Source organism: Panthera uncia, assembly GCF_023721935.1.
Source record: "Panthera uncia isolate 11264 chromosome A1 unlocalized genomic scaffold, Puncia_PCG_1.0 HiC_scaffold_17, whole genome shotgun sequence".
Classification (NCBI taxonomy): domain Eukaryota; kingdom Metazoa; phylum Chordata; class Mammalia; order Carnivora; family Felidae; genus Panthera; species Panthera uncia.
In genome coordinates this window covers 107,056,772-107,079,670 of record NW_026057577.1, presented here as the reverse complement: position 1 = coordinate 107,079,670, position 22,899 = coordinate 107,056,772, and the positions used below count along the sequence as shown (strand labels likewise).

Below are 22,899 nucleotides of genomic sequence, written 5' to 3'. Positions count from 1 at the left end.
AACCCTCAGAGAAGCAGGTTTCTTAGCAACTTCACAGCTTTTGTTCATGAGCCACTTGGAATTGAAGTAGCATCTGATCTCCTGCCAGCTCCTGCCTGGGGATGGGAAGAAGGGGATGGTGGGTCTGCTTTCGCTGGAGCTAGAGCTAAACACCCCCGCCCCCAGCATTGGCCTCTCAGCCTGGGATGCTGAGGCTGGAATCCTGGGGTCTGGAGTCCTCATGAGGCTGGAGTCCACATTCTGGGAAAAGTCCCTGCTATGGTTTCTTTACAGCTGCAGAATCCCAGGGCTTGGTCATCGAGACAACAAATGCATACCGACATATGTACTGTGGGCCCATGGTGGTCCACGCTGGGTGCCCAGTAGTTGGCTCCACCTTTGTCCTCAGCCCTGGAAATACAGAGATGAATAAGGAATAATCTGTGACCTCTTTAGCCTAGTGATGAGAACAAACAAGGACCCAGAGACACCTGATTACCGCTGCACTGCTTGTGACTTTACCCCAGGCCTCTAGTATAAAACCGAAACTTCTAAGCCAGGTCCTAACAGTCCTTCCAGGCTGGCCCCTGCCTGCTTCTCCATCACCTCCCCAGCAGGGCTCAGGCCCTCACAGGCCAAGTCTTTCCCACCTCCAAAACCAAGTGGTCCCTCCACTTGGAATGTTCTGCCTCTGCTTGGCAGCTTTTTGTCAGAGTTTAGGTCCCAGCTTAGCTCACCCCCACCCCCAAGAAACTTCCGGCACACCCTGTCAAGAACAGGCCCACCCCACACACATCATTTTCTGGCATGCTGAGCACCTTTGTAGCCTCCTTCATGGCACTTATCCTGACATACAGTCCATTCTCCTTGTTCACAGTAGTTATGTTCTATTGAGTCACTGTGAACATGGAATCAGCAAACACGACCACGCCCCTAGGGGAAGCACAGGGGTAGGCTCCTGCGAGCCTCTGCTCGAAACATTTTCATCAAACGATCAATACATAACCTTGTTTTATGTGCATTTCTGTTTAAAGACACCTTATTTAATAATAGGTCACTAATTTGTCAACATCCAACTCAGGGCTAACACTGGAACTAATGCCTCAATGAAATTTACTTAACACACACATGTTCTCCATAGACACATCTTAGTGCTTAAGAACACCATACAGCACCTCAGCACCATGCTTGGGAGGCATTTTAAACCAAAATCACCAACAAAAAGCACAAAAATATGTAAAACATGACACCACATTGCCCACGAAAAGGGGGCACGAAAAGGATACTTGTTTAGAGCATGCACGCTAGACCTCAGCTGGGAACGTGCATGTAGGGGGAACTCCAATTTTTTGCCACTCTGCACATGCACACGTCTGCAAGTGACCTCCGAGGTGCTTCAGGTGACCTCCGAGGTGCTGCAAGTATCGGTTCTGAGGTCACAAATCTATTTTGGTGAGTAGGCACATTTGCAAACATGGCATCAGTGTAATAATGAGGAGTGCTTTGATTATTTTATTCATTCGTTTACTTGTTTAGTGTCTTCTAGTCCACGGTTTTATCCCCAGCTCTCAGGAGGACTGATTTGGACCTCCGAAATTGTTGAGCTGCTGATGAACGCACCACCTATCTCTGAAATGTTAGTTTTGTGAAACTGATTAATAACCCTTATTATTTATGTCACCATTAGTTGCATATTTCGTTAAGGCCAAAACTAAACAGCTTTCCAGGGCTGACTTTTCCTAATGAAACTCATGGAAGACTGATATATGAATCTGAAGTTGTTCATTTTTTTATGGGCATTAGACCCAATGACCCAAATATCCAGTAACCCAAATAATTATGTGCAACCTCCTAGTATCAGCTGAATTTTTTCTTAGGAGAAGTTTGCTTGGTCATCTAGCATTAAAGAAAGGAGAAGCACAAAGGTTTGTTTCCCCATGACAGACTACACATACAACCCCACTCCCATACAGAATTGGTTTCTGAAAATGTGACCAATGTCGAAAGTAAAAAGTCAAACAAAAAATGTATTCCATCAACAGGGCACATTTGCTCCTAAGGAATAAAAAAGGGTTTATCAGTTTCAATTACACCTGCATTTTTGGACGCAATCTTTGATGATATATTTCCTGCCTTTCCTACTATATCTTCAAGTTGATTATTTTTCTTTACTAATCAAAAAACATGCATAAGGAAGTGCCTGGCTGGTTTAGCTGGAGGAACATGCAACTATTGATCTCAGGGTCATAAGTTCAAGCCCCACAATGGGCCTAGAGCTTACTTTAAAAAAAAAAAAAAAAAGTGCTTAAGAACATCAAGTGGAGACTGAAGATTCATTCCTTTCAATAAATCCAATGACTCCTACCTTTATGTCAATTACAGTTAATGATACACATACTTCCTTTATTGAAATCTAATTCACCTAAAGTGTATAATTCAATGTTCTTAGTATATTTACAAGGTTGTGCAACTATCACCACTTCCTAATTTCAGAACATTTTTGTCCCCCGAAAAAGAAACTCTGGACCCATTAGCAGTCACTCCCCACCCAAGCTCCCCAGTCCCTTAGCCGCTGGTAACCACTCATCTGCATGGATTTGCCCTTTCTGAACATTTCATATAAATGGAATCATGGAATATGTGGCCATTGTGTCTGGCTTTCACTTAGCATAATGTTTTCAAGGTTCATCCATATTGTGTCAGTCCTTCATTCCTTTTTATTGCAGAATAATAATGTGTCTGGAAATACTACATTTTGTTTATCCATTCATCAGTTGAAAGACATTTCATCTCTCTGGGTAGATACCTAAGAGTAGAATGGCTGGGTCATATGGTAAGTCTACATTTAACTTTTTGAGGAACTGTTAAACTTTTTCCAAGATGGGTGCACCAATTTTGCATTCCTACCAGCAGTATGTGGGGTTCAACTTCTCCACATCCTCACCAATACTTGCTATTACCTGTCTTATGTACTATAGCTATCCTAGTAGATATGAAGTAATATCTCATTGTAGTTTTGATTTACATTTCCTTAATGATTAGTGATGTTGAGCATCTTTTCATGTGCTTTTGGCCATCTGTATATCTTCTTTGGAGAAATATCTATTCGAAACCTGTCACTCTTTCCACCATCTTTTCGTGCCGCCATTATGGCGTGCATGAATGTCCTGGCAGATGCTCTCAAGAGCATGAACAATGCCAAAAAGAGAGGCAAACACCAGGCTCTTAGTCCATGCTCCAAAGTCATCTTCCAGTTTCTAACTATGATGCTGAAGCATGGTTACATTGGTGAATTTGAAATCATGGATGATCACAGAGCTGGGAAAATTGTTGTGAACTTCATGGGCAGGTTAAACACATGTGATCAGCCCCAGATTGGATGTACAGCTAGAAAAATGGCAGAATAGTCTGCTCCTGTCCCACCAGTTTGGTTTCATTTCACTGACAACCTCAGCTGGCATCATGAAGAAGCAAAACACACCAGAGAGAAAATCCCGGGGTTCTTTTTTCTAGGGATATAATACATGTGTGCAAATAAAATGCCTCAGTGGACTCTGGTACTTAAAAAACACGCAAAAAAAAAAATTTTTTTTTAATAAAAAAACCTTTACCCCTTTTTAATTGGCTTGTCTTTTTATTGTTGAATGATAAGAGTGCATTATATATTCTAAATACAAGTCCCTTATCATATGTATGATTTGCAAACACTTCCTCCCATTCTGTAGGTTGTCTTTTCACTTTCTTGACATACACACACTTCTTATCACTACTCTTGGTGCTTTCATTTTTCCATCCACATAATTTTTTAAGATGAGGTTAAGATACAACAAAATAATGAAGCACTTTCCCAATCATTGCTGCACAGATGGATATGGAAACTGCCTGTGTGGAAACTGAACGATTAACAGATCAGCAGCACCACCTTTCCATCCTGCAATGTGAGGTCTCACTCTCTAACATGCAGAAATCTGAACCTGAGTACAAGGGGTGTCAGCATAAAATGGATGAAATAATAACTACCACTTAATGAACACTTACTATGTACGAGACACTAAGCTAAGTGCTTTACAATATCACTTTTGATCCTCACAATAGCCCTATAAGTACTATTATCATCCCATCTTACAGATGAAGAAAACTGAGGCTTATATACTTCACATAAGTTGTCAATGGTCCTACGGCTAGTAAAGTGGCAGAGCTGGAGTTCAAACCAGAGCCTTTGCCCTTAGCCACAGTGCCAAGAGCTACCGTTGGCCAATAGCCAGCACCTGTCAAGTGCCAGGTTGCAGACCAGAGCCAGGGGACACTTTCATGCGTCCTCAGCGAAATGAGGAAAATAGACTCATGCTGTGGACTTTTCATAAAGCTTAACTTATTCCATTTAAATGACTGTCCTTTATTCCGAGATTCTTCCAACTTTTTTGGTATTCCATACTTCCTGTTAAATTACAATACCAAAAGATGGTGTTTTTCTTACTATTATTAGAAATATAGGCACGTTGTAAAACATCCAATAGGAACAGAGGTTATAAAATTCAAATTCTGGGGTGCCTGGGTGGCTCAGTTGGTTGAGCATATGACTCTTGGGTGTCAGCTCAGGTAATGGTCCCAGGGTCATGGGATCGAGCCCCACATTGGGCTCTGTGCTGAGCATGGAGCCTGCTTAAGATTCACTCTCTCTCCCTCTGCCCCTCTCCCCCACTCATGCTTGCTCACTCTCTCAAGTTAAAAAAAATTTTTTTTTAATTTTCAGATTCTTCCTTTCTTCCCTTGACCTGCAGTCCCCACCACGGAAGCAACCACAATTACTAGTTTCTTGTGTTTCCAAATATGTGTATTTGGGTATAAAATTTTTAAGAAAAACAAATGGAATCCATACTCCATATAGTGCCCTGTATCTTTTTTATTACTTAATAAATGTCTTGGTAGAGTTGGACATAATTTATTGAAAAAATGTTTATGGGGTCCCTACTCTTGTTAGCTACCAGAATTGGAGAATTACTGTTGTATGCACTGGAGCTACAACAACAACAAAGGCAGACATGGTCCTGGCCTTTGTGGAGCTTATATTGCAATGGGAGAAACAGCCCCAGCACAAAAATAATGATAAAATAGAATCATTGAATATTGTGATGAATGCTAATAAGAAAAGACACGGAATGGAGCATAGCGATGGGCAGGGGTTGGGAAGAAAAATTCCTTTTAATCAGGGAAGACTCTCTGCAGAGGTGACATTTAAATTAAGACTTGGAGGATGGAGCCAGCTGTGGGAGGAGTGAGCGGAACAGCTTTCCAGGTAGAGGCAACTGCCAATGCAAAGACCTTGAGGTAGGGAGGAGTCTGGCTTATCTGAGGAACTTAAGGAAGAATAACAGAGCTGAGGCATGGGAAGGGGGCAAAGAGATGGCAGGAGGCACTGTCAGAATGCACTGGGAAGCTGGTGAGGGGCTTAAGAGAAGTGGGGCAAGGTTTGGTTTGTATAGATGCTCCATCAGGAAAGAGTGGTTTAGGGACCAGCTCATAGGCCAGTGAAGCACTTTAGACACAAGGTGATGGTGGCCTGGGCTGAACCGCTGGCCATAGGAAACGAAGCAAAAGGGACAGATTCTAAATATCTATTGGAAGGAGAAGAAAGTGCCTCAATGATGGGTGGGCTTGGAGTGGGGTGAAAGAAGAGAGAATCAAGGGTGGTACAGGTCGCAGTTAACGGATTCGGTTGTCCGAAGCTTTTAACTTGAACATTTGGTCTGCGATGCCTCTGGAGCATCTAAGCTCCAGAGGCTGTTTTCTGGAGCTCTGAGGAGAGGCCTCAGCTAGAACTATGGACTTGGGGGTTATCAGCCTGTAATTTTAATTATCTGAAGGTAGACTTGGGGATGGAAAAGAATATTACAGTTACTGAGTCAAGTTGCCATTTTAAAACCTAGCTTTTATTAAAGGCTTTATGTTCAATTTACAAATCTTGTTATTCCTTTATAAATCTGGTGATTTTTCATATAAAGATAAGAACAATCACTTTCACTTATTCTTTGATTACTGTTGAATTAATTCTTAAGTTTAGCAGATTCAATCCTCCTTAAACATTTAACAGGCTTACAGATTTAATTAATCAAATTTCCTTAGACATTTCAGACTACAATTACAAATTTAATATGTCTGATTTTCTCAAACACTTTAAATGCCCAACAGGGCAGACTTACAAATCTAAAAAGCAAGATCTTTCAAGCACTTAAGGAACTGTTGTAAATTAATTACCTAAAGTTATAAATGTAGCAAAGCAGATTCTCTTGGCCATTTCAAGAATCTCAAATCCTACACAAGGCAAAACAAGGATCAAAGAAGCTTCTCTCTGTATTCATTTCTTCATTATCTGAATATTTCATTATATTTCCTTTCTGGAGTTACAGATTTACTCCCCCAGCAGAAAACTCAGAATTTTTTCCAAAAAAAAAAATTGTTATTTAAAACCAAACTACATAATAACAGGGAGGAGAGATTATAAATATTCCTTGAAGAAAGACTATAGGATTGTCTATAAATGGTAGTTAAAAGAATGTGCACTGCCCTTCCCCCCCCACACACACACACACAAAATTACACAGAAACTGAGGGTGTCAGTCTGGGTCCAATTAAGAGAGAGAAATCACACAGTAATTTGAACAGAGGAAAGCTAATATAAAGATTTATGAATTATAACAGGGCACAGTAGTAAAACAGTAAAGAGAACTCTAAAGAATTCAGGAGTAGCAGATAAGGAGCATCCCCTACCCCAAGAGCTGAGATAGAGAACCCATCTAGGAACATCTCCAAAAGCAAGGGAATTTAAAGCAAAAATGAACTATTGGGACCTCATCAAGATAAAAAGGTTCTGCACTGCAAATGAAAAACAACAAAACTAAAAGACAACCGATAGAGTTGGAAAAGATATTTGCAAATGGCATGTCGGATAAAGGGCTAGTATCCAAAATTTGTAAAGAGCTCACCAAACTCCACACCTGAAAAACAAATAATCCCATGAAGAAATAGGCAGAAGACATGAATAGACACTTTTCTAAAGAAGACGTCCAGATGGCCAACAGGCACATGAAAAGATGCTCAATGTCACTCATCAGGGAAATACAAATCAAAACCACACTGAGGTACCACCTCATGTCGGTCAGAGTGGCTAAAATGAACAAATCAGGAGACTATAGATGCTGGTGAGGATGTGGAGAAACGGGAACCCTCTTGCACTGTTGGTGGGAATGCAAACTGGTGCAGCCACTCTGGAAAACAGTGTGGAGGTTCCTCAAAAACTTAAAAATAGATCTACCCTATGACCCAGCAATCACACCGCTAGGAATTTACCCAAGGGATACAGGAGTGCTGATGCATAGGAGCACTTGTACCCCAATGTTTATAGCATCACTTTCAACAATAGCCAAATTATGGAAAGAGCCTAAATGTCCATCAACTGACAAATGGATAAAGATGTGGTTTATATATACAATGGAATACTACATGGCAATGAGAAAGAATGAAATATGGCCTTTTGTAGCAACGTGGATGGAACTGGAGGGTATTATGCTAAGTGAAATAAGTCAGGCAGAGAAAGACAGATACCATATGTTTTCACTCATATGTGGATCCTGAGAAACTTAACAGAAGACCAGGGGGGAGAGGGGGGAAAGTTAGAGAGAGGGAAGGAGGCAAACCATAAGAGACTCTTAAATACTGAGAAAAAACTGAGGGTTGATGGGGAGTGGGAGGGAGGGGAAAGTGGGTGATGGGCATTGAGGAGGGCACCTGTTGGGATGAGCACTGGGTGTTGTATGGAAACCAATTCGACAATAAATTCCATAGAGAAAGACAGACAGACAGACAGAGAGACAGAACCCATCTAGGAAAAGGAAAAGGCACCATTCTCCCCTGCTCCAGGGGCAATGCCAGGGGAAAATCTGGCGAAGAAGCTGTGTGTACTGTAGCAGCCTGGCACTGGATGTAAGTGCTGTTTTGAAAAATATCTAAGGGCAAAATATATGTGGGAAATGTAGACCTCTCATCCATACCAGTCAACTTTGGAGCCAACATCACACACTGCCTTGTATAGACACCCAACTGTTTTCTGGGTATGTGTCTGAGCTCCCCCCGCTAGAAGATATTCTCTTTTAGGGTAAAGATTATGTTTTATTCTTCTCTTGTGGCCGACCCTGAAATGGGTGTATGTAATACGTTCAATAATTTACTTCTGAATGTATGAACTCTGAGTGAGGCATTCTATTAAACTGTGCCTTTTTTCCTATTAATTTTCATCCTATATTTTCCTACTATGAAGGCAATAATTGCTTCCTGGGGAAAATGCAAAGGTAGACCAAAAGGAGAAAAATATCAACCATATTTCCACTACCCATGATAATAATTACTATTAGAACATTAGTACTTTGGTAGATTTCATATGCACAAATAGTTGCTTTCCTTTTTTTATTTTTTAACTTATATGTACACACATATCCCATATGCAATTTTAAATCCTGCATTTTTAAGTTAACATGAATACAGCACTTCTCCAACTCATCATCAATTCTTTGTTGAAGAGTCCATGATGAATTGTTCTATATAGAAAACATTTACAGTGATGTTGAAACTACCTTAAATGTTGAAAAGATCATAAATAACTGCAAAATATCTCACTCTGAAGATGTTAGGTAGTTTACCTAACCACTTCTCTTGTGGAACTTGAGGTTCTTTTTCTATTTTCCTTTTATAAATAATCCTACAATGAACATCGTTGTTTAAATTTTTCTCTGGTAGGCCAATTTCCTGAAATGGCTGTTCTGCATGTGAAATTACTAGACGAGAGAGTACAAATACGTTCAAGGTCACTTAAGAAAATTTAAGATCACAGAGCATCTGCTCCTAAACATGGAAACTGGTAGCTTTCCCTTTTTCATCAGGGCACAAACCAAAAACCTCTTTAATGCCAAGCCACCTAGTACTACCAAAATAGGTACAAGTGCTCACCTAACACTCCCGCCCCCCCGAACACCCCCCACCCCCACCCAGGTCAATGCTACCCATCCCTAAATGATTGCGTGACCGCATGACCCTATGACCCTGGGCTAGTCCCTTTGGGCCTTTGGTCATTGTTAGTCCCCAAGTTGCCCAGCAGAGAGGTGGCCTGACTAGGGGTGCTAGACTAGATTTCCCGAAGGCCCTTCTGGGTGTGTGATGCCCTGGGTACCTAACCCCAAGCTCAGGGGCTTGCTAGCTATCGTGGATAGATCGGGAGGCTTAAAGCAATAGAAGCTACAGCTTACAGAGCTTCAGGGAAGGCTCAAGATACAGCAAGCCCTTCCCCATGCCGAGATTGGCCCTTGATCCTCCACTCCAACCTTTTCTCCCGGTCTTCCGCAGTCCCCGCTTCCCCGCGCGGTTCACCCAGTCCACCCTCCAGACGTTATACTGACTTCCGATTCTTCCCAGCCGAAGGGTCACAAAAGCCCCGTAGGGGTTTTCTTCCTCCCTCTCCTCTTTCGGCGCCGACCAAGCCAGTCCCAGTCTCTACAGTCTGAGGTCTCCGCCACCCTCCAGCATCCGACTACCTTGCAATACCCGCCATCAGACCCCCATCATCTCCTCTGCACGTCTTTCCACGTATCTGTACCGGCTTGTCCCTCAGTCTTTCCCGCCATGCCTGGCTTTCTGTGCTGTTTCATCCACCCTATCTCCCATCGGTCTGCGGGTCCTCTGGCCCTGGTCCTGCGGTTTTTACCTTCTCATGACAGAACCTCTATCCTCGTCAGGTACCCCCTCAATGCCCCTCCCTATGTTTGTCCCTCGGCGCCCCCGCCCACGTCTACACTTCAGTACGCCCCCGATTGTGCTCCTCCATTCCCGGAATCTGGCCCTCCGTCCAGCCAGGCCCCTGCTCACTATCCCTCCCCGAGCCTGAAGAGTCTGCGGCCCGGTTCCCCTCCCGCACCCGGGTAACTCTTCCCTCTTCCACTTTCTCTACTTTGAACCCATCCCAGCAGAGTCCAGGAAGTAGCCTGGCGCCGGAGACTGGCGGCGGAGGCGCCCAATGGGGTGCACCAGCGGCGGCAGGGGCCCCGCCCACAGAGCGAACGAGGCCAATGGCCGCGCGGAGGCGGGACTTCCGCTGTCCCGCGGAGGGCGGGGGAGCGAACTGTTGTGGTGCGGTGTGTTGGGCGGGCGGCGGCCGGGTGGCCCAGGGGCTGCCGCGGGACTCAGGGCGCAGCCGAGCGGCTGCAGGGGTGGAGCGAGCCGGACGCGCCCCGGGGCCCGGGCGCCGCGGGTTCGAGGCCGGGTCCCGCGCGGGGAGGCCGTGCCACCCCGGCGGAGCTGCCCGGCGGCGAGTTTGCCCCGCAGCCGAAAGAAGGCGGGAGCTGGCGGGGGCCCTCGAAACCCCCTGGCAAGCCGGGCCCGGAGTCCCCAGGGAGCGGCTGCTTCCTGGGACGCCCTCCCGGACGCCCCCGCCGAAGGGTAACGGTTCTGGGCCCCCGGCAGAAGGCGCCTCCGGGTGACCCCCGGCGGGGCCCTGCGAGCCGCGGGAACCGACCCCGGGGCCTCGAGCGGGGAGGAAGGGGCTTTCCGGAGGCGCGGGGCCAGGGGCCGAAGGAGCCGGAGCGCAGCGGAGCAGAGCCGGGCCTCCTGTGCGCGGGGCAGGGCAGCGCCTGGTCTGGAGACGGACTCCGGGACCCTCGGGTGCGGGGGCCTCGGCGACCTGCCCCGCGGGGCGCGCGGCCGCGGAGTGGCCTATTGGGGATCCTCCCGCAGAGGGGCCGGCCCGGGGCGGGGAGATGAACGGCTTTAGCACGGAGGAGGACAGCCGCGAAGGGCCCCCCGCCGCCCCCGCCGCCGCCCCGGGCTACGGCCAGAGCTGCTGCCTCATCGAGGACGGCGAGCGCTGCGTCCGGCCCGCGGGCAACGCCTCCTTCAGCAAGAGGGTCCAGAAGAGCATCTCGCAGAAGAAACTCAAGCTGGACATCGACAAGAGCGTGAGTCCGCCCCTGCCCCTGCCCCTGTCCCCGGCTGGGTCCCCGCGCGCCGCCGTCCTCCGGCCGCTGTCCCCGGCTGAGGGCCGGACCCCGGGGCCCTCCCCGCCCTGGGCCTCGCCGCCCTTTATCTGCAAACTGGGTGGGGAGTTGCACTCGGGATTTCAAAGGCCGCTTCAGCGCAGACAGGCTCCGACTGGGATTCTGCCCAAATCCGGGAGACTGGGGGCGGCGGGGGGGGGGGGGAAGGGGGCTCCGAGGACCTCTCCTTCCTGGGGAGATTTGACAACAGTTTAGGGCTTGTTGTGTTGATTTAGAGCAGGGAGACATGGGTTAATATTGTTGGCCCACGAAGGAGCAAGTGTTGGGGAGGGGGCGATGAAGGGGCCCAGCTCTTCTTTAACTTCTCCTCTTCTCGGAACCATGTTATTCCTTCAGAGATGGAAAGGTGGCAGTTACTTCCCCCCTGCCGCGGCCTCGGCTTCTGCAGAGGGTCATCGAGCTCGCTGCTTTGCATGCAGCTGTGGGGAAATGGGATTTTTCAAGGATGTGGCAGAAATAAGGCCAAGACCAGGTCTTGGGAGGCGGTTCCTGCAGTCCAAGTGACCAGGAGGAAGAAAATCAGTTTTCTTAGGAGTAACTTCTTAGGGAAGGGGGCTTTAAATTTGATTAGAATCACCCTGTGCTTTGTGCCTAATTATAGGGAAACTTTTCCTGTGTGATTTCACCACTTCTAGTTAACAATTCTAAAGATGTGCCTATTGTCAACCAATTAAGAACTTTTTAGTTTGACATCTGTTGCTGCAAGCCTTAAGTGGCTGCCTTGTGATTAGGAATTGGAAATGAGTTAAGGGGGGTTTTAATATTCTGGTAGACAAGCTAAGTTCAGGTGGTTAACATCCGTTCTTTTTTAGGACCAAAATTCCACTGTTGGGGAAAATCATAGATTGCTTGTTAAACTGAAAGGGCAGCCACTTTTTTACTTCGGGTTTTGCAGCTGAAACTGAGGCCCAGAGATAGGAAAGGACAGTGCCAAAGTGTCACAGTGACTGAGAGGCTGGTTAATTAAAAAACCCATTATCTGATTTACTTCCAAGCACCATGCATAAGCCTTGATTAAGTCTTAATAAATAAAATATCTTCCCTGCCCTTTTCTCCAGGCTCTTCCCTCCCACCCCCAAGTTTTTTTTAAGTTAACAATTACAATACATATTTGCAACTCTTGAATGGAAAGATGCTATTTTAAAAAATGGCTGGGAGTGAGTTAATGGCTTTTCTTATTACAAATCTCTATGAATGGATGGATGGATGGATGGATGAATGAAAGAAATTCATCTGAGGGCAAACAATTGGCTAGAGATCCAGATTAGGACACATGCTGAAGTGAAATGCCTAATCCTAAAACAGCAGTGAATTCATCCTCTTGGAAACACTGCCTACCTTTTGTGTAGGTGGTTGGGCGACTTTACTTGAGCAGCTTATAATAATAATATTTTCCAATCCTTAAAAAAAAGAAATTTCCTGTTCTTTTAAACCCTTGGATGCCATGACATCTGAACAATTGTGATGCTGCCACCGGGGGGCTCCATTTACCCGGTGACCCCACTGGAAAACCTGTGTTGAGCTACGTTGGTGTTTTCACACACAGTGTCTACAAAAGAGGCATCCTGAGCCTGGCACCAGAGTTCCCCCAAAGTAATGCTTCTGGAGGAGTAGTGTTTCAAGATGGAATCACTCACAACTTGTTTCAAGGTGGTGGTGTGCAATCATTATTTCTGAAGGGGATTCTGTTTCATTCTCACAGGCTTGGGCAGGAATTCAATTCTAAGTAACTGCTGTGTTACAAGAAATTTTAGCTGTTGCAGAAAGGGAAACGGAAAAGAAAAACACTAGAGCCTTTGCTAGCACCCTCCTTCCTCAACCCGTAGCCCCCAAAGGCCACTGAGCTCTGAAATTTTTGAAAACCAGTATGTACTTCAAAATGGTTAAGGAGAAATAAGGACTATTTATCTTGTAAAAGGGTCTAGCAGAGAACCTTTTAAAATAATAGCACCAAAAGTCCAACTCAGGCAGTTTAAATTCATTTGATGTAGACATTGGCAGTGTTCTATGAGTTATTAACATATAACATGTTTTCAAACATTCCTCCAATTGACATATTTCTCCTTTATTCTGGAGAAAAGTGAAGTTGAGAACAGTATAAAGAAAATGTTGGGGTAGGAAAGGACCTGTGTGAAGGATCAGAAGGTCTGAGTGACCTTGGCCAGATCATAACTCCATCTGTGTGGCTTCTGTTTCTCTCTGATCAGGGCCAGCGGGGTTACACGGGTGATTGCTAAGTTCTCTTCCATCCAGGATTCCATTATTCTAGTGTCCTGACCTGAAATCTCCCAGCCACAGCTCGGGAAATCACCTCTGCGGCCTGTTCTACCAAGTGTGGCACTCTGTGAATTTGAGAAGCTGCTTAATCTCAGAGTTTACACATGGAACTAGCTAACATGAGGGCCAGCTTCCTATCAGGGATGGACAGTAGGGTGTGAGTGTGCTTTCTTCCCTGATAAAACCTTGCCCCGTGGTCCATACATCAACCGGGAGGGATTCTTTGGGACAGCGACATGCTGTAACTGAAAGTCTTTTGACAGAGTTGACTCTGGCAAAGCTACTCCAATTTGTAACCATTTGTAACTGGTGGCTTTTGCTGGCCTAAGCTGTTTTTAGATGCGAGGGACGCCTCTGTTGGTGCGACTGCACTTACTGAACACCTGCTGTCTGCAAGATATGGTCACAATCTAAACTGAAAAGTACTCATGACTCCCCAACCCAACCACATGAAAGTGATTGTTCATCTGACTGCAAAGCGATTTTCATTATTTTCTCTGTGAAAAGACCTGAATTAATTGATGTTGGTTTCCTGTCAGCTTACTTTTATCTTTAAGAATTTAAGGAATAGGGTGACTGGGTGGCTCAGTCTGTTGAGCGTCCGACTTTTGATTTTGGCTCAGGTCATGATCTCATGGTTCATGAGTTCCAGCCCTGCGTCAGGCCTGCTGGGGATTTTCTCTCTCCCTCTCTCTCTGCCCCTCCCCTGCTCATGCTCACTTTTGCTCTCTCAAAATAAGTAAGTAAGCTTAAATTAAAAAAAAAGAAAGAAAGAAGGAAAGAATTAGGAGTGCCTGGGTTAAGCCATCTGACTTTTGATTTCGGCTCAGGTCATGATCTCACAGTTCGTGAGTTCGAGCCCCAAATCGGGTTCTGGGCAGACAGTGCAGAGCCTGCTTAGGATTCTCTCTCTGTGTCCCTCCGCCCCTCCCTCAAAAATAAAATAAGAACAAATAAATTTAAAAAAATAATAAAATAAAGTAAACATTTAAAAAATAAAAAATAAAAGAATTTAAGGAACAGAGGTTCCTGGCTGGCTCAGTTGGTAGAACATGCAACTCTCTATCTCAGGGTTGTGAGTTCAAGCCCCATGCTGGCACCGAGCCTACTTAAAAGAAAGAAAAAAAAAAAAAAAAGAAGGAATAAACTCAAATTCAGAAGTCCCTCAAGAACATTTGTGTGACATCTGCCTCAGTGTCAACAACCCCAATTCATTTACACAGGCATTTAGTTTGTTAGGTTTTTGAGTGTCTCCTCCAGCCAACCCTGGCACTTACATTCTTCAGTAAAAACACGTTACTACTTAGCTGCTGTTGCTGCCTTCACTTACTATTATGCCTCCAGCCTGCATTCGAAAATCAGCGGTAGCATCCACCTTCTTCCATGTGGCTTCTGGGAGAATGAGAATCTCTGCACCTTTCCACTTCTCTTTGTGGACCAGAGGTGTGCTGATGCAAGAAGTATAATTCTGATACACAGAAATCAAGTTTTTCAGAGAGACGTCATCCTACAGTAGTAGTTGTTGTCCGTGTGAAAATAGGAAGTCCTGTCTGCCGTCGCCACAGCCCCATCCTTCCTCCTCTCCTCCTTCCTGAGACAGTGCCTTCCAGCCCATTGTAAATTCATAACTCCTACAGGTCTGAAAATGTCACATCATTCCCTGCTTCCAAAACCTTGGGGGACTCTGTCTTAAGGAAAGTCTAAGCTGTTCTCGTAGCCCCCACCCCCGAACTCTCATTGTGCTCCCATGTGGGCCGTTATCTCCACCTCACTGACACTGTCTACCCTGGGCTGTCTCCCTCACGCCTTCTTGTCAGCCGTGTTTGAGACTCTTAAGTCTTGGCTCTTCTTCCCATCTGGAATGCTTCCTATCTACCTCTAAATTCTCCCTTGTAGTCAGGGACCTCTGCACTGACTGTCCCAGCCACAGGCATGTCTTCCGTGGCTGAATCCGTACCATTTATCGTCTCTAGCCTTCAGTGAGGACTTAGTTTATGATCTGCCGCCCAGTGTGATAGTAATGTTCGTGTCTCTTTGTGGGTTTTTTCTTCTGCAACCCAACATAAAACCTCTAGCAATTAGGGCCTACGTCTTATTCTTCCTTCTGTCTCTTCAGTGCTTTGCAGTGGCGAGAACCCCATAATTTGGTAGATACCTGTTGCTGTTTCCATGGAATCGGCAACTCTCACTTTAATTTGCTTCCCATCAGGTAAGGCACCTGTATATCTGCGACTTCCACAAAAATTTCATCCAGAGTGTACGAAATAAAAGGAAGAGGAAGACAAGTGACGATGGCGGAGATTCTCCTGAGCACGACACTGACATTCCTGAGGTAAAGGTCAAAAGGATCAGCTTGAGAAAGCTGGGAGAATGGATTCTAATGTGATCGTTATCTCTGGCCTGGTCCACTGGTTGTTTTCAGAAATAATTTTAGTCCCCTTTGTTTTGCTGTGGTTTGTTTGAAAAGTGAATCGAGAGAGAATCATGGTAATATCAAATCTGAGAGCTGAAAACTTAGAAATCAACTAGTCTCACTGCCCCATCATTTTACAGACAGGCACAGAGACCCGAGGTCACACATAGAGTTAGGGGGCTCCGGTCCAGTGTCCTTTCCTGTAGGCCATACTGCCTTTCTTCAAGAAACCCCTGATAAATTCTTAACTACAACCACAATGGCAAGTTTTTTTTAACTTTTTTTTGCCTTCAGAGGTGGAGACTGAGCCTATATGGATTGAGGGAAGTCACTTGCCCTCTGTTTTCTGGTCTGCAAAATGAAGGTGGACATTGTCAATGCATACCAGCTATGATTTCCGTCGCTCTGATCCCTGGTCCAGGCTTGTTCCCAAGGAGCCATTCCAAAGTCAGCTATAAGGTTTCTCACCCTTGGCACTGCTGACATTGGGGGCCAGATAAGCCTTTGCTGTCAGGGCTGTCCCTGACATCATTGGATGTTTAGCTGCATCCCCAGATTTTACCCATTAGATGCCAGTCGCCACAGTAGTGACAATCAAAAAATGTCTTCAGACATTAGCAGGTGTCCTCTGGTGGGGCGGAGTGGGGGGGGGCTGGGGGTGGGCAAAAGCATCCCTTGTGGAGAACCATTGCACTAGACGATGAGACTGAGACTTCTCAAACCTTCAAGGTGCCAGTGCCTCCTGTGCAAGCCTGCAGGAAGCAGTATTGGCTTTTCTTTCTATCTAAGTTGTTTTCACTTAAGACTCAGCAGAAGAAGAACCGTTGGTAATGTACGTTGAATATTTGACACATGAATATTTCATAAGGCAACTGCCTGTTAGCACTCAGAGTGGAAATGACTGCGTAGGAATAGAAAGAGTAGGCGGGCCTTTGTCTGCAGATGTGGAGAAACCCTTTGGAAATATGGTCCTTTCCCCTGCCCCTCTCGGTGTCCCTTTTTCTAGCATTGTTTTATAGTATTTTTCTGTCGCCTTTAGCGTTAGTATTATTATTTTATAAAGAAATGGATGTATTCAATTTCAATGCTTTTTACAAAAAAAAAAAAAAAAAAAGGTTTGAGGAATGTTTTGAAAAGAATGAAGGACTTTGGTCCCTCATATTGATCATTCATTTTGTTTTTAAGTGCTCTCCACCTGCCCGAAGCAAGAACATCTCTTTTAGAGGCAGGTAAAAGCAGCCCAGCTTTCTGGGCCTTCAATATCTCATGACTGTGAAGCTTTCCTCTCTTCCTGTGTTAGAAAAAAAAGGGGGGGTCCTTTCCCTCTGTCATCCAGCCGTCTGCAGAGACCCCAACCTAACCTGCTGATTTGTACATTAGCTACAGTAGCTTTTCAGTTTTCCCTGAAGAGTTGTTGGGGGTTCTGATACCTGAAGGCTCAGCCTAGGGAGGAACTCTTTGGAACAGCAGTAATTCCCACTGTCCTTCCTCATGCTCCCCGTCCAGTCTGCTGCCAAGCTGTGGCCTGTCGTCCTCCAGGATGCCTGTCTGGGTTTACCTTTGCTGTCCATCTTAGTGTCCCCCTCTAGTATCACCAGCCTCCAAAGCTCAATTCGAGTATCTCATTTCTGATCCCTGCTACAGCATCACCCCCCGCACCCCCCACCAGTCTTCCCTACAAGCCCCCACTAGACACATCTTCCTGGAACATCACCCTCTACTACCTATGGTAGCTCCTGCTTTTTGAGACCTGCTGCCCTCCAGTCCCACCTTTTAAACCTGTCACTAATGCCTATGACCCCTCTTCCTCTCATGACTTCCTCTCATGACTCTCTGTACTCCTGGTATTCTCTCTCATTCCCTACACTAGCCCCGTCCTTACCATCTTTCTAAACCCTGCTCTCCTTTGCTTCAGTTTCACTGCCTCCGTGAGCCCCCTGAGACCACCCCTTCCCAGCCAGAACTGTGTTTCCACTGTTTTTTGGTTTTGTTTTGTTTTGTCTTGTTTTTTGTCCTCCCAGCAAGTTATTAGTCCTCAGTGGATCATTTCTAAGATGTTTCTGTAGTTCTCTTCACCCCTGCCCCTCCTAGAGTAGTGCTGGGCACATAGTGCACTCCTGGTGAGTCATGCCTAATCAGGTGATGGATAATGTGTTTCTCCTCTTCTCTCCAGGTTGACCTGTTCCAGCTGCAGGTGAACACTCTACGGCGTTATAAACGACACTACAAATTGCAGACCAGACCAGGCTTCAATAAGGCCCAGTTAGCAGAAGTAAGTGGACAAATTGCACTGTAAAAAGAAAGCCAGAAGTGTGCTTCTGTCAGTGACCTTGGTTCCCCCTACCGCTATGTGTGTCTGTTGATCATAATGCCCTCCACAGCTCTGGAAACAACTTCCTAGTCCCTCTTTTGTACAATCCAAAATCCCACAGCTTTACCTGGAAAGGCCCAGTTTCTATCACAGAAACCATGGCACAGAGAGAGGAAATGACTTATTTAAAATCACACAGCAAGTTCATGGCAGAACTGAGCCTGGAATCTCAAGACTCCTGATCCTAAGTCCTGAGTGTGCTTTTGTTTGTTCATTTGTTTGAATCTTGTTTTGTAAGATTCTTTATAGATATGGTCCTTTCTGCACATCAGGTGTGTCAGATTAATCACCCCAAAACCTTTGCTCATGTTCTTTAGGAGCTATTTTTTTCTTTAGTTTTTTTTTTTTCCTTGATTTCTTCTACTCTGATGTTGGTAATGGAAGCATTTATTCTAATGAATGGAACCCAAGAAATTTTTCTCCTATCCTGAGCTCTGAATACAATTTGGAGGAGGGGGCGGAGAATGGTCTGTTGGCCATTGTCTTAAAATATTGACAGCCTGGCTTGATACTTCTGTCCGATTGGCATTTGTGTGAGGACCTCTCCTCACGCTTTTCTTAATGTGCTTTTCTGCCCATTGTAGAAAATTGGGAAAATGAAAAAAAGAAAAATATAATCCTACCATCCAGAGATGACCACTCTTCAGTGCTAGTTCTCTGACTTTTTTTTTTTCATCAGTCCTAGCCCCCTCAATCCAATCAGAAATTTCCTTAAAAGTTTACAGCCCCATAGGTTTTTGATCTTTTCTTTAGGGGTTTCTTGCTGATCTATCATTTTTACTTGAAACTTCTTCAGCATCTAGATAAAACATAGTGCACAAGACTTAACCCTTTAAGGTAATGTTACCCATTTTCAGCATTCACCCTGGTGAAAGGGATGGGATGAGGTGGGGCAAGAGGAGACCTGCATTCTCAGGACTTATAAAATAAAGCCAAATGTCAGGAGTGCATAGTGAATGACAGATTATTCTTCAAATGTGATGTGTCTTTCAAGAGGCAGTTCTATTTAGGTGAATTCTTGGGTCAAACACTTACATCTGAACAACTGGCTATTCATTTGACACAATTTTACTTTATTCTTAATATTTGTTTATTTTGAGAGAGAGAGAGCGTGCATTCGCATGAGCAGGGGAGGAGCAAAGAGAGAGGGAGAGACAGAATCCCAAGCAGGCCCCACACTGTCAGCAGGGAGCCCGATGTAGGGCTTGAACTCAAGAATCGTGAGGTCACGACCTGAGCCAAGATCAACCAACCCAGCCACCCAGGCGCCTCTCATTTGACACAATTTTAAAAAGACACTTTTCTGCCCAGTCCCAGGGCCTGAGAGCTGGAGATGGTAGCAGCTGGCCAAGCAGAGCAGTCCCAACCTGTTCCTCCATGGGGATGACCTTGACTTTTTGCCATGATGGACAGTTGGCTGCTACTGAAATAGAACTGCACTTTGGGAGTGTTGTGGGTTAAAGGGCTGCTTTTGGAGTCCTGGAAACCAAATCCCGCAGACCCCTGGAGAAGAAGGGCATTCTGAGCTGTATAGCACTGTAGGAAGTTCTGCAGTGATCGTAATCCCCTCCCTAGCTCTGGAAGCTAAGTCCTGCTCCCTCTTTGGCACAGTTCAGATTTTGTGGCCCTGATTTATGCATGCTTTAATGGACTCTGGTTTTTTTCCCTCATGTAGACTGTCAGCCGACACTTCAGGAACATACCTGTGAATGAAAAAGAGACCCTCGCCTACTTCATCTACATGGTTAAGAGTAACAAGAGTAGACTGGACCAGAAATCGGAGGGCGGCAAGCAGCTTGAGTGAGGAAGAAGCGCATCAAGGAACAAAGTATGATGCTTAATGCACAGGTGATATCTGCCACGTTTAGGCCCATAAAGACTGTTAAATTTTATTGTAAATAAAGAAGTTTGAATGATGAATACTGTAAATCTTTTCGGTCAGGAGAATCATATTCTCATGAGTCAGCATGTTATACAAAGACTTTCTTTTAAGGCAACTGCTGGACTGAAAAAACAAGACCATAATGAGATTGAGAGACTATGTATTGTAGCATTTAACAAAGCACTAAGCCAATTCTACTGGAAGTGTGGGATAAAAAATATTTCGGTACTCACCTTGTAATACCACTCTGCCTTGTGTGAGAGGTGGCACTGGGATAGCAGTGAGGCCCAGCCAGCTTGAGGAGCGGTAGACCCGGGTCTGCCGGGGACAGACAGACGTGCCCCCGCTTTGTTGCGAGCTTTGTCATTTAGCAGCACATCAGTTCGACAGCGGTCCTCCTCGCTGGCCCCGTGCCTCGCCTTGCACACAGTAGGCACTTGAGCAGTATCTGTTGGCTAGTTGCACTGTCACTGACCGTGCCGGCCTCGTAACATCTGCTTCACACCTCTAGGTAATGAGACCCCTGCCATTTCTGTTGCTCACCACTTAACTTCTAGAGTACGGAGAAAGTTCTGATGCACCAGCAGGAGGTTTCTCATCACAAGAGGATTTGAGGGCAAGCGCATGTGCCAAGCTCTGTTCATGGAGGTTCCAGAAACACTGATACAGAGACCCTCACAGGAGACGCAGCCCTCTGCACACCATCTGTGCTTTACTTTTTGGGGTGAAGTTACGAATTATGACTTCAGTCATTCTAGGCCATAAATGCTTTGACAGATGGAGATATTTAGTGATCTGGGGCCTATGTTTTCAGAAGTACGAATCCTTAGTTCACAACCACCAAGAAAGCTGCCAAGGATCATGTAATTCCTGCTCATAAGTCCAGTTCTGGGGCAAAAAGTCTGACTGGCCTTGACTCCCTGGGCTCGGGGTCACCAGCAAATCATGAGTTTGAGCTATTCGCAAAGGTCAGTGCCATTGTTCATTTTTCTGAGCAGTTTGCCTCCCTTTTAGGGGAAAAAGATTGCTAAAATGATTTTTTTTTTTAAGTATGAATAATTACCTGAGTTTTTTTAATGTTCAAAACCTCAGATTCCTCTATCTTCTTATATCAGAGCCAAAGTCTCCTTTGAAAGCAAAGCTTTATACCCAAAAATATGCTTTTGAAAAAGTTTCTAATCAGTGTATTAGGGGACAAAGGATGTGAATAGGGGCTGGGAGAAAAAGAGAAGAAAAGGACTTGGATTCTAATTTCTGACCGTCTTGACACATACTGTGGTCAAAAGTATCATTTTCTTACTCAGTTTCAATTGTGAGTTCTTTCTTAAGCCTTAAATTGTAAAAGGAGCTGTGGATGGCCTGGCCCGGCAGAAAGTTTTAATGTCCCACAGATGGCTTACTCTGGGCATCAGCACAGAGAAGTCAGAACAAAACCCCACTAAGCAGGGTGGTGCACTTTCTGAAGGTCTCCGCTCTGTGAGGCAGAGGGCCATGCTCTCTGTGGACCAGGGACAGGCCACCCTGTCACTAAAATGCAGTGTGTTCCATTGCAGCAAATTTTCACCAGTGTTCAGAATGCACGTCTAGCAGATTACAGCCTTTTTAAATATGTATAAATGAATGTACATAGAGCATACTCTAGACTATGAGGGGATCTTATTTTAATACACCCGGCTATGGATGGCACGTCAAGGTACTCTCTGAGTGTTTTTAGTCATTCAGATTCAGTATGTAGAAATTGTCGTACTGCGTGTAGCTGAAAGATGTTGGTGTGTGGACATCAGGAAGGCTCAAAGGTTATGTGGCTTGTATGGGTTTTTTCCTAAGAGGCTGAGTTAGAAAGGCTTTGGAGGCATCAAACACCAAGCCCCCCCCCTTGTCAAGGGGAGTGTTTTCTCATCAGGCTGCAGTTTGGGGGGCCAGATAGGCCTAGAGGTTAAGGCACTGGTAACCCGCTGTCTGGAAAGGTCCATCTCTTGTCAAGAAAGTGTACCTTTCTGATGTGTAAGTGAAAATTGCAGATGTGTAGATCCTGTCACTGTTTCTTGAACAGCAGGTCCGTTTCCCAGTGGGGAGAGACAGCAGTACGTTTCTGTACAAGAAGCTGTGGTGTTAGGATCCATCTGTTCACGTGTATCGGTAAGCGCGCTCTGGTTCCAGCCAGAACCCCGGGGAGACTTGCACCTTCGGCCAGATGCTGTGCCGCCTCTCCTCGGAAGAGGTGCTTTTGGAAAATGGAGGTCGTGGGTATCTTTTCACCCTTTGAAAACGTGTCAGATGAGAGAAAAGACAAAGCTATCTGAACTGACGTTTCTCATGTGTGCAGAAATCTGTTCTTTCATCAAACCACTAAGCCGCTTGCCTTAGCCTCTTCTGCAGTTTCCCATGGCTTGATCTGTGCGCAGGAGGCTTCTGCCTATGGGAAATGGCGGGGCCCTCCGAAGGAGTGGGGTTTGGGGAAAGCAGTGTTCATCTTGGCTGCCTACATTTTTACGCACCTGCCAAGGACTCTTGCGCTTCTCTCCACCTGTAATGTTGCAACATTGCCTTCTCTCCTCTTGGTGCTCCTGGGCAAAACTGGAATGTGAAATCCAGAGCGGACGTTGTCTTCTTAAAGAGTATGGTGCCTGCCTCGGTCCAGCCTGGTGTGGTTCTTTCATATGCGCTGAAGGTTGTCACGTGGAAATGTCAGCATCCTGCCACTCATGTCACTCTGATTTAGGGTTTTAAAAAAACAAATGGACAAACTTCTTATTTCAGCAAACACACTCTTAGGTTGGCAACAGCATGTGAAAAAGATCGTAGCTGAATCCCATGAAAGATTGAAACCAAAGGCTTCAAGATTGGCATTGTAAAATGACAAGGAATTTCACTTATGTGT

General features: G+C 45.4%; 1 protein-coding gene and 1 long non-coding RNA gene across 2 annotated transcripts; one reads left to right on the top strand and one right to left on the bottom strand.

Annotated features, from left to right (window-relative positions):
• On the bottom strand, nt 1–9,936 carry LOC125934517 (uncharacterized). The gene is made up of 2 exons (XR_007461443.1): nt 9,561–9,936; nt 1–390 (listed from the first exon to the last, which is right to left on the bottom strand). It is a non-coding gene; the product is annotated as an uncharacterized LOC125934517 (long non-coding RNA).
• A 449-nt stretch (nt 9,937–10,385) lies between these two features.
• SAP30L (SAP30 like) lies at nt 10,386–20,056 on the top strand. The gene is made up of 4 exons (XM_049647944.1): nt 10,386–10,976; nt 15,562–15,684; nt 17,939–18,037; nt 19,812–20,056. Exons 1-4 carry the CDS (start codon nt 10,779–10,781, stop codon nt 19,938–19,940), a joined length of 549 nt encoding a protein of 182 aa, XP_049503901.1. The 5' UTR covers nt 10,386–10,778; the 3' UTR covers nt 19,941–20,056.
• Nucleotides 20,057–22,899: the final 2,843 nt, after the last annotated feature.